We start from the raw sequence: 19,865 nt of genomic DNA, 5'->3' as shown, positions 1-19,865 counted from the left end.
AGGCGGTCGCACAAAGAGTCCCGGGAGGCCACTCCAGCCGCTGGACGACCATAGAGATGAGGCTCCTGCCCGCCTAGGGCTGGAGGTAAGCCGGAGGCTGCGGGGCGGGAACTAATAGGGAGTACGGGCGGAGCAGGCCGGAGGCAAAAGTTTCTCAAACCGCAGAATGAGGGGTAGGCCTGGGCGATGGGAATGCTCGGGAGAAGTGCAGAAGGGAGCGCGGCGACGAACGAGGCCCCGGCGCATCAGCTCACCACTGCCGGCGTCATTGCTGTGGACCCCACCCGGTTACACGCTGCCTCTCCTTAGGACAGTAAGCATGACGATGCTCCCTCCTTAGCCTCGCAGGTTACAAGACGATTTTCCCGTTTGCCGGCAATTGTGATTCCCGCTCCCGCCCAACGATGTGGAGGCTGTCTTCGCCTCCACTTTACAAACAGGAAAGCTGACGTCCCGGGAAGCGAGGGAACTACAATCTGCCGAAGGCCACGCAGTGAGTAGAGCCCACAGGCGAGTGGAAATCGGGTGCCTTGGTCCCCAGACTCTATCTCACCCTTTCCCCAGGCCTTCTCTCTGCCTTAATGTGTCCTTTCTCTTCCTCGGTACCGCTGCCCCAAAGATAACCTCATTTCTTCTCGTGCCCACCTGTGTCCCACCTCACTCGGCCTTCCAGCGGCTGACGGTTCTCAGTCTAGACGACACCCCTTGGCTCACCGTTAAGGCAATTATTACTGGAGCTGGAAGATTCCTTAGAGCAGCGATAAGTGAAGTCAGTGGTTTCCAGAGAACCCTCTGAGGGCGGAAGTGCGCTGCTCTACCACCTTCTGAATTTCCCTAATCTGAGGCTTTGAGTTGCAGAATTCTCATGTACAAAATGATTTTCTAGCCCTAGGCACCCCTTACCTGACCTTCATGGCTCAGTTTCATGGAGTGATTATACTATCATCCTTAATTCCTAATTACTCAGCGCAAACTAATTTTAGCAGTGTATAACAGGATATGCAATTTAGATGACATTCACTTCTGAGTTGAGTTCCAGTGTTCAATATTAGGTCATAGTCAATGAATGAGAAATTTCTCCAGGTGTGTTACTTTATACATAAGGCGCCTCTGGTTTGTTATCTTAGTAGAAGCCTAGCCTTGCATCTCTGTGTCTGCAGTTCTTAACTGTGTGTGAGTGTGTGCTTAGTCGTGTCCAACTCTTTGTGACCACATGGACTGTGGCCCGTCAGGCTCCTCTGTCCTTGAAATTTCCCAGGCAAGCATACTGGAATGGGTTGCCATTTCCTACGCCAGGGGATCTTCCCGATGCAGGGATCAAACCTGTGTCTCTTGTGTCTCCTGCATTGGCAGGCAGATTCTTTACCACTGCATCACAGTTCTTCATTAGAATCCCTTGTCTGACTTGCATAGGCTGTTGTGGTTTATGTTCAGTGACATGATAACTTCAGTAAAATCCACTCAGAAAGCTCCAAGTCCAGGGAGGGAGACCGACAAGTAAACAATAGTGCAGTATGACGTGTTTCTGGTAGAGCTATGTACGAGGTGCCATGAGGACCCTAGAGAGAGAAACTTAGATGAACCGTGTCAGGATGCCATCATAGTAAAGTGGCATTTATTTATTTGGCTGCTCCAGGTCTGAGTTATCTTTGATCTTACTTGTGGCTTGCAAACTCCTAGTTGTGGTACGTGGGATCTAGTTCCCTGACCAGGGCCCCCTGCATTGGGATCGCAAGTCTTAGCTACTGGACTACCAGGGAAGTCCCTGTACAGATTCTCAAAGGATAGTTAGGAGTTGGTTAGCCAGACAAGAGAGATGACAAAGGGGAGAAGGCCCAGCAAGCTGAGAAATGTATAGTATATAGAAGCAGAAGAGAATGTGGTGAGTCTGGGAAAGGGCAAATCAATGAAAAGTTGAATCACTGGCTCGAGAGAGGTGGGAGATGAATCTAGAGAGGGCAGCAGGGCCAGATCATGCAGGAAGGGCTTTGAGCTAAGGAATAGTGAGATCCTAAGATGTTAAGAGGGGAAGGGACCTCTGAGATCCCTTGAAAGTGAAAGTGAAAGTGAAAGTCGCTCAGTTGTGTCCGACTCTTTGCAACCCCATGGACTATACAGTCCATGGAATTCTCCAGGCCAGAATACTGGAGTGGGTAGCCTTTCCCTTCTCCAGGGGATCATCCCTACCCAGGGATCGAACCCAGGTCTCCCATATTGCAGGCAGATTATTTACCAGCTGAGTCACAAGAATACTGAATAGCCTATACCTTCTCTGGTGAATCTTCCCAACCTAAGAATTGAACCGGGGTGTCCTGCATTGTAGGTGGAGTCTTTACCAGCTGAGGTATCAGGGAAGCCCTGATAGCTTGGCCCCATACAATTTTGTTGCAGATAAGAGAACCGAGACCCAAATTGCTTACTGATATGACAAACCTCACTTAGCTCCAAGAAACAGTGTTTAGTATATGGGTCACAATTTCTTGTCTCGTTCCTATATTGACCCCTATTATCATTTTAATGCTTTTGTTCTAAACGTTGTCTTCTTTTTTTCTCCTTTAGCCATGGACTTTATTGTTTGAATATTTGCAACTATTATTCTATACACAAATTTTAATTTCTTACAAAACTCTATATTCCATATTGCTAGGTCACTTCACTTTCCATTTTATGCCACATTTCTGTCAAGAGATATTTCCTGAAAATGGAGCCTATTATACAGAGTGAAGTAAGCCAGAAAGAAAAACACCAGTGCAGTATACTAACGCATATATATGGAATTTAGAAAGATGGTAACGATAACCCTGTATGCGAGACACAGATGTATAAAACAGTCTTTCGGACTCTGTGGGAGACGGTGAGGGCAGGATGATTTGAGAGAATGGCATTGAAACATGTAAATTATCACATGTGAAACGAATCACCATTCCAGGTTCGATGCATGATACAGCGTGCGCGGGGCTGGTGCACTGGGATGACCCAGAGGGATGGGATGGGGAGGGAGGTGGGAGGGGGGTTCAGGATGGGGAACACATGTACACCCATGGTGGATTCATGTCAGTGTATGGCAAAACCAATACAATATTGTAAAGTAAAAAAAATCACAATCTGTCTGATTGTGTGTTGTTGTTCAGTTGCTAAGTTGTGTCCAGTTCTTTGCAATGCCCTAGACTGTAGCCCCCCCAAAGCTCCTCTGTCCATGAGATATCCCAGGTAAGAATACTGGAGTGGGTTGCCATTTCCTTCTCCAGGTAAATATTGTCTTGAAAATGTCTGTGTTAACTAGGTATGGCATGCTGCCATGCAAGGAGATGCCTAATTGGGGCAGGCATTTGGCTGTGCACCCACCCCAACTGGGAAGAAAGTGAGAGATCTAATTATATGTTGTTTGATTTTTCTTCTGGTTGGTTTATCAGCATATAAGAGGCCACAGCACAGAAACTGGTGATGATGACAGACACCGTGTTGGACTCACAGCCAGCCAACAGCACTGGGGAGATGGATGGACTGTGCCCTGAGCTACTGCTGATCCCCCCACCTCTCTCTAACCATGGAATCCTAGAGCCTGTCCATAGCCCCTGTCCTTCTGCAAACCCTCCACCTTTGCCTCCTGACCCAGGCTGCCTGTTGGTAGAAGCCACAGCCACTGAAGAGGACACAGGGAACATGGAGATCATTGTGGAAGCAGTAGCTGGAAATCTGTCCCCAGGTGCTCCTGGAGAGACTCCAGGTATAAACACAGTTGCTCGCAGGACAGTAGGATAAGCAAGCCTGAGTTACTTGTCTGTGCTATTTTTGATCCTTGCCTATAAACAAGATGAAGACACAAGATAGCATCCTATTTTTATACTTAGAGATGTTGTAATTTGATTTGCAGTTGGTGAATGTTTATTGGAGGCTGGCAAGGTGGTGCACAACTTGTACCAAGCTCTTGGCAGTCTATCCCTGAGAGGGCTTCACGTCTGCTAGGCGGTAATCCAGAAGGGAAGACCTTTCTGACACCTCTGCCCAATTCTTACTGCTATAGTCCTCAGGGATTCTTTTCTCCACGTTGACCCTCCCACCCAGGGACTGTAGCCAGGGTTTAAGCAAAAAGCCTAGCCTCTCTCCACCACCCAGGGCTTGGCAGGGCTTCCTAGAGGTACTCTGCTATTTCCCTGCTCTGATTTCTTGTGGATAACATATTTAACTCACCCAAGGCATGCGTTATGACTGGGAATTGAACAATTTATGTTAGAAGAAAGATTCTCCCTGTTATTCTTCCTACACCTATAACTTCTTATTTTTGGGTAGCTTCCCTATTTTTTAACTGTCATGTTCCAGCTACAATTGTACCAATTTTGCTTGTCAATGTGCAAAGAATACTGAGAAGGATTAGCTGGTTTGATCGTATAACATTTCTAAACTTTAATGTGGTGAAAGAAATAGTAAATAAATTGAGAAGGAACCTAGAAAGACACTTGTAATATATAAGAAGAGTTAATATCTTTAAAATCCAAAGAGCTGAACAATAAGAAAAAGAAACAGGTTTGGTTTTTTGGTTTTTTTTTCCCTTAAAAAAAAGGGAGGGGGGAAGAAACCTACATGCAATTCACTAAAAAAAAAAAAGTCACTAACCATAATCTCACTAACAGACAAATTCCAGTTAAAAGTACCTATGAGATGCCACTTTTATTTTGCAACACTTGGGCAAAAATCAAGCTTTTTTTTTTCTTTTTTTTTTTTAAACTAGTGTTGGTGAGGCTATGGGAAGCAGACCCTATCTTATAGTTTATGGAGAGTATAAATTAGTGTGATCTTTTGAAGGTCAGTTTATCCACATAACAAAATTTAAATGAGTGTACTCTGACCCAGTAATTCGACTTCTAGGGATACAGAATGTTCTATAGAATGTGTCACATACGTGCACAAAGATACAGGAATAAGGATGTGTAGGGCAGCTTTCTTTACAGTGTTTGGAAGCAACCCAGATATCCATCAGTAAGGGTAATTTCATTTTGCTCTATCCATGCTCTGAAGTATTGTGAACTGGACAAAAAAAATATGAGATAGATCTAAATGTACTACTTTTAGATAAAAATATCTTTGATATATAGCAAAGAAAAAAAAATTATGAAAATGTGACCCCTGTGAGGCCTGAAAAGATATAGACGAAATTGTGTGTGTGAGGCTGGGAGGTGGATATCCTTATATAGATGTGCTATTGCACTGGATTTTTATTTAAACAAAGAAAAATATAAAGAGAAAAAAGACCACCAGAATGCAGGACAAACCTGGACTCCACCATTAACAAGCATGGTGGCCTTAACCTTGCAGAATCCCAGGTCCCTCTTCTCATAGGGCAGTTGGAGGACCAAGTAAGAGTATTTTCCTAAGCCTTTCTTTGTCAAGGTCCTGCCATTACTTAAGAAATGGCAGCAATTACTGTAAATGAGATTTGGCTCATTTCAGAAAGGATGTCCTCCACTTTACGAGTCACTGTGCATTTGAAAGTCTTTTCACAGCGTATAAAAGTAAATATACGTATTGTCATGTATGTCACAGACATTACCCCCAGATTGTCATTTTCTTCTTGTGAGAGTTTCTAATTTTTCATTTGGGCAAAATATATTACCTTTTCTTAATGCTTTTTGGATTTGGTTAATGCTTGTTACATCCACTTCACAAATATTTATGAAATGCCTGCTTTGTGCTGAGTATCATGTAAGATAGACTGTCCTTGACCTTAGGGGCTTACAGTCAGGTGTAGAATCAGACTTAAGCCCATCTCCATTCCGCAGACATGAAAAGATCCACTTTTATTTTCTGCTGGTAACTAACTCCTCTGAGTCTCATTCTGTCTGATTCTGTGCCTTTCTCTGTCGGTCCTCTGCCTACAGGTGTCCTGGTAAAGGTGGTGGAGGTGTACTTCTGTGAGCGCTGTGAGCAGAGCTTCGCAGAGCCCACTCTGCTGGCCCTGCACCAGTGCACTGAGACCCTTATTCAGCCCGTGCAGGGCCTCCCTACCCCGCCCTGCTCTGTAGAGCTGCCCCCCAGCAACCTCACTCTCCCCGGCCCTCTGCAGGGCCAGAGCCCACCAGATAGCCCCCTGCCATGCCCTGTGTGTAGACAAGAGTTTGCCCAACCCCAAACCCTGAAGAGCCACTTCAAGATGCACTGGGGCACCCCCGACACCTTCTCCTGCCCAGAATCTGGCTGTGTGTTCTCCACTCAAGATCGCAAGGAGCTCCACCAGCACCTGAGGCAGACCCACAGAGCGCTTCCGGTGCCCTGTTCCTTCCGGGGCTGCCCCCTGCTCTTTGGGAGCCAGCAGGGCATGGAGCTGCATCGGCAGACCCATTACCCTTTCCACTGCAACCGCTGCAGCTTCGTGGGCTCCAACGTCAAACTCTTCCGGCAGCATCAGCGGAGTCATGGGGCTGGGACGCAGCGAGAACCGTCTGCTGTAATGGATCTTCCTTCCCAGGAGTTGCTGCCAGGTATGAGGTCAAGGGCCCAGCAGTCCCCTGCCTGGAACACAGCTGCAGTTGGTCTGTAGAAGAGGCTGATGTTACAGATGCCATGAATGTATGCATGAATTTAAGAGAATCCAGAGTAGTGGCTCAGGAGGTCAGGATTACTGACCGACGTGGGAAGGCATGTAGACATCCTGGACCAGGCAGACAGTGACTGAAGATTGGCTTAGGCTGCACTGAAGTGATTTAACCAACATCTCTTCTGATCCATCTCAGAACTTTCTGAGGGCAGAAGCTAAATTGCCTTGGCCGTCAGTGGCTATAGCCACTGGTGGAATGCCTGTGGACTCCTGTTAGAGCAAGTGGAATTGGGCAGGAGAAGCTGGGGTTATTTCAAAAAGAAACCTTCAGTGGAGGTGGTGCTTCAGTGATTCTTACTCCTCTTGGTCTCAAAAAGAGAGCGTGAGGTGAGTAGAGGAGCAGGAGGAAATAGAGAAATCAGACCAGCGGGGCCAGGGTTCTGATGAGAGAATTTGGCTTGCTAACACTGATTTGTGCTCTGGTGCAAACAGAAGATTCTTCTTTCCTGGAATGAAAAAGTCATACATCATTGCCTTACCGTGGCAGCTGCCTCTATTGAGGGATAGAAGGAATGGGTTTGGAGCGCAGGGTGTGTCCCTGAATTGCTGAGTTGGATTTCGCAGTAGACAGTTGAGACGTCAGGAATATTCGCCCACAGTGAGCCACTAGCTGTTAGCCCTGGGGACCTGAATCAAGGAAGTACAGTCTAGTCTGTCCTCCTCTACCTCTGTGCCCCTCTCCCCACTCCAGTGACCTCAAAGCTCTTACCTTCAAGGGGTCTGAGTTTGGTGTTATCTGAGGTTTGATTTACTTTGTGAAAGTGAAAGTTGCTTAGTCATGTCCAACTCTTTGTGATCCCATGAACTATAGCCTGGCAGGCTACTCTGTCCATGGGATTCTCCAGGCCAGTATACTGGAGTGGGTAGCTGTTCCCATGTCCAGCGGATCTCCCCACCCCAGGGATTGAAACCAAGTCTCCCGCATTGCAGATGGATCTTTACTGTCTGAGACACTAGTGAAGCCCTTGACTTACTTTAGATTGGAGCATTACTAACAGCTTAGCTCCTGGTCTTTCTGTCCCTGTGGGAATAAACGTGTGTGCTTAGAACCCAGGATTTTCTTAGGCTACACGGTGAGAGGTGATTCTTCCCGGCTAGTAAGAGGGAAATTCGAGCACTCAGTGCTGCTTCTCTAGTCATCCAGTTCTTTGCACTTGCAGCTCCCAAAGTGCCTCCAGGAATGAGAAAGCCTTCAGAGGAGACAGGAGCACCCTCACCTGGGCAGGAGTCAGTGGAAGAGGAGGAAGAGGAGGGTGCTAGCCGGAAGAGCTCCCAGAAAGCCCTGGAGCTGGAAGGTAATGACATGATGGGCTTGAACCTCTCGGTGGGGAGGAACAGACTGGGGGGATCTGGCATTGAGGCTCTGGGGTTTGGTTTTCTGAGTTTTGGTTCGGATCCTTCGTTCCTAACATTCTTGTTCGACACAGCTAGTGGGGAAGTGATAGATGGGCACAGTCCCTAGTGACACAGCGCATCTGGGCTAAAGTCGCTTAAGTCTGACTCTGTGCGGACCCCTAGCCTGCCAGGCTTCTCTGTCCATGGGATTTTTCCAGACATGAATACTGGAGTGGGTTGCTGTGCCCTCCTCCAGGGGATCTTCCCGACCCAGGGATTGAACCTGTGCTTCTTACATCTACCTGCATTGACAGGCAGGTTCTTTATCACTGGTACCACCTGGGAAGCCCCTGGTGATGGAGGGGAAAGGTAAATAGCATTTGCTCTCGGAGTTGGTTTTCCTCAGGCAGAAGGCTCTTCTGTGAGGAGAGAGGGTGATATTCATAGAATGAAGATGCCAGAGGTTATTGACCGGCAACCTGTCTTATCTGACATTGAGCCCCCTAAGACTGCATTTCTGAACCCTTGCATTCTCAGTTTTCCATCTGAGTAGAACAGCATTTGAAGCCCATCCCACAGGGAGCATATTTACCAACAGATGACCAGGAAGGATCTGATTATATTTATTACCAGCTCTCTGACCGGAGTATTCAGAAGTAAGAGTACTTTACCTTGTCTTCCCTCTGCTCACTCCCTGTGAGGTCCTTCTCCTTCCAACCAGCCCTCCTGATTCTTCCACCTGCCCCCATGGAGGGCAGGAGGAACAAGAATGTTCCATGAAGATTGTTCTTTTGAGCTTTTCTGGATAGAGGCTTAGGAATAGAGGGTGGCTGGGTGAAGCACTTCTTACAGGCCACAGCATGGTCTGAGAAGTCCTTGTGATTTTGTTTCTCTAAATACTTGAATATGTCTTGTCTCTTCTTTGAGCCTGCAGAGTTTGAGATGCTACTGTTTGGTTTCCCGGAGAGAAAGGAATGAGGCCATGCAGGCATGCATGTTTTGTCTGGGCAGACTGTGGTTCTCCCATTATATGGTCAGTCCCTGGCCTATCGAAGAATCTCATTGTCAACCCTCCCCTCCTTTTTCCCTCTCCCAGGCACTGTGGCTTCTGGCCCCGAGTCCCTCTTCAAGACCCACATGTGTCCAGAATGCAAGCGCTGCTTCAAGAAGCGAACTCACCTGGTGGAGCACCTACACCTCCACTTCCCAGACCCCAGTCTCCAGTGCCCCAACTGCCAGAAGTTCTTCACCAGTAAGAGCAAGCTCAAGACCCACCTGCTGCGGGAACTGGGCCAGAAGGCCCACCGCTGCCCGCTGTGCCACTACAGCGCCGTAGAGAGGAACGCCCTCAACCGCCACATGGCCAGCATGCACGAGGACATCTCCAACTTCTACTCGGACACCTACGCCTGTCCCGTCTGCCGGGAGGAGTTCCGCCTCAGCCAGGCCCTGAAGGAGCACCTTAAGAGCCACGCCGCAGCCGCCGCGGCCGAGCCACTGCCCCTCCGCTGCTTCCAGGAGGGCTGCAGCCACACGGCACCCGACCGCAAGGCCTTCGTGAAGCACCTGAAGGAGACGCACGGGGTGCGGGCCGTGGAGTGCCGCCACCACTCGTGCCCCATGCTCTTCGCCACGGTGGAAGCCATGGAGGCCCACCACAAGAGCCACTATGCCTTCCACTGCCCCCACTGTGACTTCGCCTGCTCCAACAAGCACCTGTTCCGCAAACACAAGAAGCAGGGCCACCCCGGCAGTGAAGAGCTGCGCTGCACCTTCTGTCCCTTTGCCACCTTCAACCCGGTGGCCTACCAGGACCATGTGGGCAAGATGCACGCTCACGAGAAGATCCACCAGTGTCCTGAGTGCAGCTTTGCCACTGCCCACAAGAGGGTGCTCATCCGCCACATGCTGCTGCACACCGGTGAGATGGCTTCCGCCCTTCCCTCGCTCCGTGTTGTGGGGGCGATGACGGTGATGATGGTGGCAAATGGGAGCTTTCCGTGTGTGCCGGGCACGTGGTGGGGCTTTGCATATGTTGCATAGGACTCATGAGGTAAAGCTAGCATCTGAAGTTCACAAATGAGCCTTAAGCTGAATGTCCGTCAGCTCAGAAAGTGGTCAAGCTAGGGTTTGAATCCAGGCTTTCTGACCCAGGGGCTTCCCTGGTGGCTCAGATGGTAAAGCATCTACCTGCAATGCAGGAGACCTGGGTTCAGTCCCTGGGTCAGGAAGATCCCCTGGGGAAGGAAATGGCAACCCACTCCAGTACTCTTGCATGGAAAATTCCATGGCTGGAGGAGCCTGGTAGGCTGCAATCCATGGGGTTGCAAAGAGTCAGACTCGACTGAGCAACTTCACTTTCACTTTCCTCAGACCCTGTGCTCTTGTGCCTCACCTTTAATGCCCTGGTGGGTTCTGCCCACCCCTAGTCAGGCATGTTTACCCAGCCTGTTAAAGCAAAGAAGCCCAAACCAGGACAGATGGCTGCCTTTGTAACCCAAATTCTGATGTGCTGTGAGAGATGGGGCTGAGGGGGCTGAGCCACCCTCACATGTTACAGCCTTGGCCAGCCGTGACACTGAAAGATGATCACGTCTCATGACCAGAAAGTTGCAGGCTTTTCAGCTCAGACTTTTTAACTGGTTATCAGCATTACTGATACTTTGAGTAAAAACCAATTCAGGCTCCCTAGCTATATAGCATCTGCCCATTTATGATCTCTATGTAAGTATCGGTGAATTGACCAGACATCTAAAAAAATCTCATCAAAGATTCTTTAGTTTGGGAGGACAGTTTTTAGGCAGCTTGTGGCAAAGCCATTGTTGTTCCCATTAAACAGTTCATTTCTATACAGGCTTTAGTCACAAAATCTCATTTTGGGGGCCCTTTCTTAAAACCTCACATCAATATAGGCGTATTTTCTTTTATTGTACTTCACTTTACTATTCTTGGCAGATACTGTGTTTTTTATAAATTGAAGGTTTGTGGCAACCCTGCATTGCCAGGTGATGGTTAGCATTTTTTAGCAGTATTTTTTAATCAAGGCGTGCACATTGTTTTGTTAGAATGCTATTACACACTTGATAGACTTTAGTGCAGCACGTGAACATAACGTTTTTATGTGTACTGGGAAACCATAAAATTTGTGTGATTTGCCTTGTTGCAGTATATGCTTTACTGCAATGGTCTGGAACTGAGCCCACAATGTCTCTGAGGTATGTTTGTGTAGCGCTTTCCAGTTTACAGAGTTCTTTCATATTTATTATTCATAACAATCTTGTGAGGAAGGCAGGTGAAGATGAGAGACCCTGAACATTTAAATGGCCTGTTTCAGGATCCCACAGCTGGTATTAGAACCAGAGCCAGCTGGTTGCTTTTCTTTCACCATCAGGGGAGGAGCTGAGTGGGTAGCAGGGGCCTCAGGGAAAGGTCTTGAAAGGAATATGGCCCCAGCCTCACCAGTCAGCGCCAGGTCTTGACCGACTTACAAGGACAGCTCGTCCTTGAGTCCTCTGGGGCATCTTATTTAAACTTTATGTCTACTATGTGAGGTCAGTATTTTTGTGTCGCGCCCTCCTCCCACTTCCCCCCCCCCGCCCACCTTTTTGGAAACCAGGAAACTGAGACTTAGAGGGGATAAATACCTGCCCAAGGCCACACAGTAGTAATGTGGAATTTCAACCACTGCCTAATCGCTCTATGGTTTCTCTGTGCCTCAGCTTCTTCCTCGGTAAAATGGGGTAATCAGAACACCTGCCTCGCAGGGCTGTTGTGAGGATTCAGTAAGGGGAGGCATTTTTATAAAGTGCTCAGAAAGGCGCCTGGCACATAGTGAGCACTGTGTAAATGTCAGCTATTAATATCTTTATGACTGTGTTGGACTCCAGAGTTGTTAACCACTATGTCATATTACCTAATTTTTTCCTCCTCCTCTTCCACAAAACTAAGTGAATTGGGCTAAGTGGAGCAGTTGGCCATCAGTGCCAGTAAGCTGTATAACAAATCTAGAACCGACTTTGAGAAAAGCTGGGTCTTTGTTTCCGCCCATCTTCCCTGGTTTCGGGGTGGAGGCGAGGTCATCCGAGAGGGCCATGGGGCAGTGTTGACTCTGCCATCCGCACCTCAGCTTCCGCTCCTGCCGGGCATCAGGGCGTCCTTCAGTCGCTCCATGTCTGACCTGTGTCCTCTCCCTGCTCACCCCACCCCCACAGGTGAGAAGCCCCACAAGTGTGAACTGTGCGACTTCACTTGCCGAGACGTGAGCTACCTGTCCAAGCACATGCTGACCCACTCCAACACCAAGGATTACATGTGTACCGAGTGCGGCTACGTCACCAAGTGGAAGCACTACCTCAGCGTGCACATGCGAAAACACGCAGGCGACCTCAGGCAAGAGCGCATGTGTGCCTCCCTCCCCCGCCCAGTGACCTGGGGTTAAGCTGGCTAAAGTCGGCTCCCAGCCCCATCTCTCTTCCGGCCCCGAGAGACCCCTCCTCACACCCCTCTGCTCCTGTCATTTCTGTAACACTGCCTCCAGCTGACCTCTGCCTGTGGCCCAGGCTGCACAGTGAGACCTCTCTGGGCTCAGGGAAGGGAGCGCAGACCCAGAGGAGAGGCCCGGAGACTGAGGTGTCATTTGAGCTCTGAGCCCAGTCCTGGTGACATAGATGGGCTATGCTTGTGACCCCGATCCTGGCACTTCCACATCCCGACAAGTTCCCCTCTGACCAGTGGGTTCAGCTGGCTAGGAAGTCTCTCCTTAGCTTACACGCCTCTGTGGAGAGTGGGAAGTCGGTGCAGAAACCTGCCAGAGGGGCTGTAGCCATGTCAGCACCCTGGAAGTCTACAGAAGTTTGCTGATTCATGATATCTTCCCTTTAGGAAGAAACATAGATTAAGAGTTAGAACACAAGCCCTGAAGCTAGACTGTCTCTGCCCTTCACTTCCTTTGTAACTTGAAGCAAGTTATTAACTTCTATGCCTTAGTCTCCTCACTGATAAAATGGAGATACCTAGTTCATAGGGTAGCAGAAAAGACGATTCTATTAGATGATGAGGGACTTCCCTGGCAGTGAAGTGGTCTTTGCCTTCCAATGCACCAGGTACGGGTTTGATCCCTAGTTGGGGAACCAAGATCCCACATGTCTCGTGGCCAAAAAACCAAAACAAAACAGAAGCAATATTGTAACAAATTTAATAAAGACTTTTAAGAAAATGTTTTAAATAAATCAGATGACACATGTACAAGTGAATGTGGAACCTGGCCCATGGTATGAATTTTGAGTGACTGGTAGTGGCGATGAGTAACTCAATAACTGATCTTTCCCTCTTTGCCAGATACCAGTGCAACCAGTGCTCCTACCGCTGCCACCGGGCCGATCAGCTGAGCAGCCACAAGCTGCGGCACCAGGGCAAGTCCCTGATGTGTGAGGTGTGTGCCTTCGCCTGCAAGCGGAAGTACGAGCTGCAGAAGCACATGGCTTCCCAGCACCACCCCGGGACGCCAGTGCCACTCTACCCCTGCCGCTACTGCAGCTACCAGAGCCGCCACAAGCAGGCGCTGCTGAGCCACGAGAACTGCAAGCACACCCGCCTCCGCGAGTTCCGCTGTGCCCTCTGTGACTACCGCACCTTCAGCAACACCACGCTCTTCTTCCACAAGCGCAAGGCCCATGGCTACGTGCCCGGCGACCAGGTCTGGCAGCTCCGCTGTGCCAGCCAGGAGCCAGAAGGGGCCAGGCAGTGCCCAACACCCTCACCAGACTCAGAGCCTGCAAGTCAACTGTCTGCCCAGCCTGAGGGGCCGGACCACGACCAAGGGGCTGTAATGGACCCCACCCTGATCCAGGCCCTGCCAGAGACCAGTGAGGAGGGCAGTGCTGAGAAACAGGACGGCAGCGAGGTTCCCCAGGGGGATGACCTGGTTGGCAGCCCCAGTCCAGCGGAGGTAGACGAGGGCGGCTGCACACTACACCTCGAGGCCCTGGGAGTCGAGCTGGGACCTGTGGCTGACCCACCCCTTGAGGAAGTCACCGAGACAGCTCCTGTGGAGTTCAGGCCCCTGGATCCCCCGGGGCCCCTGAGCCTGGAAGGGCCAGAGGGAACTTTGACAGAGCTGTCTACCTTTGAGGGTGCTGGAACTTCTGACTTGGGTGCTGAAGAGCCCATTCTGGAAAAGTCAATCTCTCAGCCCCCAACCAATCCTCCTTCCTCAGCGGAGCCCCCAGATGGCTGGGTGGGAACCTTCAAGGCAACTACACCCACTGAGACAGCACCCCTGCCCCAGCTCCCTGAGTCCGAGTCATTACTCAAGGCCCTAAGGAGGCAGGACAAAGAGCAGGCAGAGGCATTGGTGCTGGAAGGGCGAGTCCAGATGGTCGTGATTCAGGCAGAGGGGAGAGCTTTCCGCTGCCCACACTGCCCATTCATCACCCGCCGGGAGAAGGCCCTGAGTCTGCACTCCAGGGCTGGGTGCCAGGGCCGCCGAGAGCCCCTGCTCTGCCCCGAGTGTGGCGCTAGCTTTAAGCAGCAGCGTGGCCTCAGCACGCACCTGCTGAAAAAGTGCCCCGTTCTGCTCAGAAAGAACAAGGGCTTGCCCAGACCAGATTCACCCATTGCTCTGCAGCCTCTGCCCCTAAGCACCCCGGCCTCAGAGGATGCAGAAGGTGGGAAGACCCCAGCTGCACCATTAGAAGAGATCATGCTCCCAAGAGATGCTCCTTCTGAGCCTTCTAGGGAGCCAGAGAAGATAGGGGAGCCTCTTGCTGTGCTCTCTGGCTCTGCAGTCCCTCCTGTGGGAGACTCCTTGCCCTCAGAGGCCCCTGAGAAGTTCCACTCCGAGCAGGGCAAGTTTCACTGCAACTCATGTGCGTTCCTCTGCTCTCGCCTCTCCTCCATCACCTCTCACGTGGCTGAGGGCTGCCGGGGTGGACGTGGCGGGGGAGGAAAGCGCGGGGCCGTCCAGACCCAGCCTGCCCTGTCCCCCCTGAGCGGTGGGGATTCTGCACCCCTGAGCAGTGGGAATACAGAGCGCAGCCTGGGGGATGGGGAGCCGGCTCTGCTGCCAAAGCAGAAGGCGGCCCGCTTCTCCTGCCCCACGTGTCCCTTTAGCTGTCAGCAAGAGCGGGCTCTGCGGACTCACCAGACCCGGGGCTGCCCCCTGGAGCCCTCTGGAGAGCTGCGCTGCGGCCTCTGCCCCTTCACTGCTCCCGCTGCTGCTGCCCTGAGGCTCCACCAGAAGCGCCGGCACCCTGCCGCCACCCCAGCCCGAGGCCCCCGGCCCCCTCTGCAGTGCGGGGACTGTGGCTTCACCTGTAAGCAGAGCCGGTGCCTGCAGCAGCACAGACGGCTGAAGCACGAGGGGGTGAAGCCACATCAGTGCCCCTTCTGTGACTTCTCCACCACCCGAAGGTACCGGCTCGAGGCCCACCAGTCCCGACACACAGGGGTTGGCCGCATCCGCTGCAGCTCCTGTCCTCAGACGTTCGGTACCAACTCCAAACTGCGCCTGCACCGGCTGAGGGTGCACGACAAAACGCCTACCCACTTCTGTCCTCTCTGTGACTACAGCGGCTACCTCCGCCATGACATCACCCGCCACGTCAACAGCTGCCACCAGGGCACCCCGGCCTTTGCCTGCCCTCAGTGTGAAGCCCAGTTCAGCTCCGAGACAGCGCTCAAGCAGCACGCACTGCGCCGGCATCCAGAGCCCACACTGCCCACCCCCGGCGCTCTGGCAGAGGCCGCCGAGGGCCCCCTGCACTGCACCCGCTGCGGGCTGCTGTGCGCCAGCCCCGCCAGCCTACGGGGGCACACCCGGAAGCAGCACCCCCGGCTCGAGTGTGGGGCCTGCCAGGAGGCCTTCCCTAGCCGGCCGGCACTGGACGAGCACCGGAGGCAGCAGCATTTCAGCCACCGCTGCCAGCTCTGTGACTTTGCTGCCCGGGAGCGGGTGGGCCTGGTGAAGCACTACTTGGAGCAGCATGAGGAGACTTCCGAGGCAGCTGCAGCCTCGGCCGGCGGGGGGGACTCTGGCCAGCCCCCTCTGCGCTGCCCCTTCTGTGACTTTGCCTGCCGCCACCAGCTGGTGCTTGATCACCATGTGAAAGGGCACGGGGGCACCCGGCTCTACAAGTGCACGGACTGTGCTTACAGCACCAAGAACCGGCAGAAGATCACCTGGCACAGCCGTATCCACACCGGGGAAAAGCCCTACCGCTGTCACCTCTGTCCCTATGCCTGTGCGGACCCCTCTCGCCTCAAGGTAAGGCCAGGGGCCATGGAAGCGGGAGGAAGGCAGGCTGCAGAGTTAAAACCACCTAGGTTCTCTAATCCTGACTCTTCCAAGTATCAGCTCTGTGACTTGGGTCAAGTCCCTTAACTTCTCCAAGCCTCAGGTTCCTCATCTGTGAGAAAAGGGGATAGTAATGCATAGGGTGGTTACAAAGGCAGAATTCCAGGACTTCCTGGTGGTCCAGTGGTTAAGACTCTGTGCTCCCAGTGCAGGGGGCTTAGGTTCAATCCCTGGTCAGGGAACTAAGATCCCCCATGCCATGTAGCCAAGAAAAAGATAGAATTCCATAATATATGCTTGGCATGTGATAAAGGCATGTAATAGGTTATAGATAATCTAGATAATAGCTAACATTTTTTGATCACTTACACTGTATGTTGGGCATTAATTTTAATCCTTATGAAAATACGAAATAGTTACTTTCACTGTTCCCATTTTACAGATTAATAAACTTGAGAATTAGTGGTTAGGTTGCCCAAAGACACAGCTAAATGAGTGGCAGAGCTGAGATCAGGTATACCTGAGGTTGGCCAAATGGATCAGGGTGGTGTCCAAGTGACTGGCCTAGGGGACCCGATTGGCAGCAGAAGGAATGGGTCGGGCTTGGTGCAGGGAACAGGATTATCTGCCAGCAGTTTCTCTGCCTGTTCACCCTATTTCCACATCCAGTGAGTACCCATTAGGCGCATGTTCTCTGGGTGCTCTCTGCTCTTCTCTCCTCCAGTACCATATGCGGATCCACAAGGAGGAACGGAAGTATCTGTGCCCTGACTGTGGCTACAAGTGCAAGTGGGTCAACCAGCTCAAGTACCACATGACCAAGCACACAGGTGAGTCTGCGTGGTTTTCACAGGCCCGAGGGGCTCCACTGTGCCCTGGCACACCCAGCCTCCCCGAGGTGGTGTATGTCGTTACGCAGATTTGGGGTGCGTATCAGTTTTCACATCAGGGATCAACTGAAAAGCCAGAGTAACTTCCCAACCCACTGAAAGCCTATCAGAATCAGGAGAGGTGAACCTGGTGGTCTGGACATGTGTGCTTTGCAAAACCTTCCCAGGGGATTGTGGCACACGGTCACCCGCTTCCTGTTGAGAACCCCCAACTCGAGCATGAGGAACCAGATCTACCTGGTTCCTGTGGAAACAGGATGGAACTATCGTGAGTGAGGAGGAGAAAGTAGAGGGCTCGCCTGTTTTAACTTGTCCTTTTTTTCCCTCCTGAGTAGAGTCCGTGGACCACAGGTTCTCAGAGATGGGTTAATGATGGTGTGTCTTGATTGCTGCATATGGCCCACCCTGTAAGGGAATTAACCAGGTGCATTTCAAGACCCTCTGCCTCTATAGATACCACTACTTTTTACCTCTACCTCTTCCCTCTTAAGTATTTTCTTTTACTTCCTGAGTTGAACAAGGAATTGTATTTAAATAGATTCTCAGTTCCATGAGTACTCCAGGACCAAAGTGAAAGTCGCTCAGCTGTGTCCGACTCTCCACGACCCTATGGACTGTAGCCCGCCAGGCTACTGTGTCCATAGGATTCTCCAGGCAAGAATACTGGAGTGGGTTGCCATTTCCTCCTCCAGGGGATCTTATTGACCAAGGGATCGAACCCAGGTCTTCTGCACTGCAGGCAGAGTCTCTACCATCTGAGCCGCCAGGGAAGCCCAGAGTTGATTTCACTTGTCTTGCTTTTCCCTCGACATCCTCCTCTGACCCCGGACCCCACCCAACCTTGAGTTGTCACTTGGGCTCCTCTGGGACGCACAGTTTCTCAGACTTTTTGTACTTTGATGACCTTGACAATTCTGAGGATTGCTCAGGGATTCTGTGGAAGGTCCCTCAGCTAGGATTTCTCTGGTGGTTTTCTCGTGGTGGCCTTGATGGGAGGGTTTGGGAGGAAGACCCAGGACCAAAAGGGGGTTGGAATTCCGCTTGTAGAAAACTTAGTATATTTGAGTCTTTACTGCTGTCAGATGGCTACTTAGGGGTCAAGTTAGTTACCAGCATCCATTGAGCACCCACTGTCTACAAGGGATTATGTGGAAGAAGGGGAGCACATCAGACAGGATCGGAACATGCCAGAGACATGGTCCTTTGTCAGCTGGCTGGCTGTGTTCCTTATGTGCCAGGATCACAGTGGCACTTCTGGTCCACGGATCCTGTTCCACCTCTTTCAGTGGTGACCCGTTCCCTGTCCTTCCCCCGTCCCACAGGACTGAAGCCATACCAGTGTCCCGAGTGTGAGTACTGCACCAACCGGGCCGACGCGCTGCGCGTGCACCAGGAGACACGGCACCGGGAAGCTCGGGCCTTCATGTGCGAGCAGTGTGGCAAAGCCTTCAAGACGCGCTTCCTGCTGCGCACCCACCTGCGCAAGCACAGCGAGGCCAAGCCCTACGTGTGCAATGTGTGCCACCGGGCTTTCCGCTGGGCCGCCGGCCTGCGCCATCACGCCCTCACCCACACCGACCGCCACCCCTTCTTCTGCCGCCTCTGCAGCTACAAGGCCAAGCAGAAATTCCAGGTGGTCAAGCACGTGCGCAGGCACCACCCTGACCAGGCTGACCCCAACCAAGGCGTGGGCAAAGACCCCACCACTCCCACGGTGCATCTGCACGACGTGCAACTCGAAGACCCTGGCCCGCCTGCTCCTGCTGCTCCACCCACTGGACCCGAGGGCTGAGCGCCCCCCACCTCCCAGACACGAGGAGGGTGTGGACCCATGTGCAGACTGGACCCGAGGGCTGAGGCCCCACACCTCCCAGACACGAGGAGGGTGTGGACCCGTGTGCAGACTGGACCCAGAGCTAGCCTTAAGAGCTCAGGGCTGTGGGAGGGGCTGGCTTCAGGGCATAAATGAGGCTGGAACCCTCCTGGGAATCTGGCCCATAGTACTTGGAAGTTGATATAAAAGAGAGACCTGGACCACAAATTGATTTCTGTTGAGGCACACTGTGTTTTTGACCTGTGTGTTCCTAATTTCTTCACCATCGCCCCACCAAAGTCCCTGGCTATAAGACTGTGGATTACCCATTTCATCTCTTTCCTTCTTAACTGTGTCAAGTTCCTATTTCCTCAGCATCCTCAAAACAGTTGTATCTAACCGCATGTGCCGTTGTGCCCCCTGCTCCATAAAGCATGGTTAAATGATTCGTAGCTTATATAGACTTTTCCATGTCCCCGACTTTAATACTGCCAGGCTGTCTCTCAGTCTGCCCTGTCCCCTCTCAGGCCTCCGTCACTCCTTTGTCTCCTTCCATCTTTGCTGAGTGATTGGTTCTGAAAGAGGACCAGGTCTGCCTTCTGTCTGTCCTAGAGCCTGAGTTATCCCTTGCCCTGCTCCTTATTTCCAAATCCCTTTGTCTTCCAGTAGATGGAGGATTGCTACCTACTCAGCCTTCTCGTAGAAGCAGCTTTAACTCAGCAGCATCCTCAGACCAGCTCAGCTGCTGGACTGGAGTTAAAGCACAGGATAGTTGAAGACAGACAGTTGGGGAGGTAAATCTCTCACCCAGAATTCTGTCGATGCTTCACAGTGACTATCATGAATCATCTAAACTGGGACACACTGGGGAAATCAAAGAGGATACTATTAATAATTATGCTGAGACACCAGACATAAAGCAAGACTATTCCAGGCCAACTC

The 19,865-nt window shown here is 51.5% G+C and overlaps 1 protein-coding gene across 2 annotated transcripts; it reads left to right on the top strand.

The window, feature by feature from the left end:
• Window positions 1-23: 23 nt before the first annotated feature.
• Window positions 24-19,395, top strand: ZNF142 (zinc finger protein 142). 2 transcript variants are annotated; one of them, XM_052652121.1, is made up of 10 exons: window positions 24-85; window positions 341-493; window positions 3,414-3,727; window positions 5,877-6,476; window positions 7,753-7,887; window positions 9,024-9,848; window positions 12,139-12,316; window positions 13,265-16,190; window positions 16,945-17,050; window positions 18,433-19,395. In XM_052652121.1, the coding sequence occupies exons 3-10, from the start codon at window positions 3,445-3,447 to the stop codon at window positions 18,900-18,902; spliced, it is 5,523 nt and encodes a 1,840-aa protein (XP_052508081.1). In that variant the 5' UTR covers window positions 24-85; window positions 341-493; window positions 3,414-3,444; the 3' UTR covers window positions 18,903-19,395. The 2 variants fall into 2 exon arrangements, with proteins under 2 accessions (XP_052508081.1, XP_052508086.1); XM_052652126.1 differs by lacking the exons at window positions 24-85; window positions 341-493 and adding an exon at window positions 113-313.
• The last annotated feature ends 470 nt before the right edge of the window (window positions 19,396-19,865 follow it).

Source organism: Budorcas taxicolor, chromosome 2 (genome assembly GCF_023091745.1).
Source record: "Budorcas taxicolor isolate Tak-1 chromosome 2, Takin1.1, whole genome shotgun sequence".
In the NCBI taxonomy this organism is placed as follows: domain Eukaryota; kingdom Metazoa; phylum Chordata; class Mammalia; order Artiodactyla; family Bovidae; genus Budorcas; species Budorcas taxicolor.
The sequence above is the reverse complement of the archived record's forward strand: the minus strand, read 5'-3'. Positions and strand labels throughout refer to the sequence as shown.

What these genes read in the sequence shown, in the direction of transcription:
- ZNF142 (XM_052652121.1), top strand. Translation starts at nt 3,445, where the DNA reads ATGATGACAGACACCGTGTTGGACTCACAGCCAGCCAACAGCACTGGG. An exon ending in TGCTCCTGGAGAGACTCCAG is followed by an intron (nt 3,728 to 5,876) that starts GTATAAACACAG and finishes CTCTGCCTACAG; the next exon opens with GTGTCCTGGTAAAGGTGGTG. An exon ending in CGGACCCCTCTCGCCTCAAG is followed by an intron (nt 16,191 to 16,944) that starts GTAAGGCCAGGG and finishes TCTCTCCTCCAG; the next exon opens with TACCATATGCGGATCCACAA.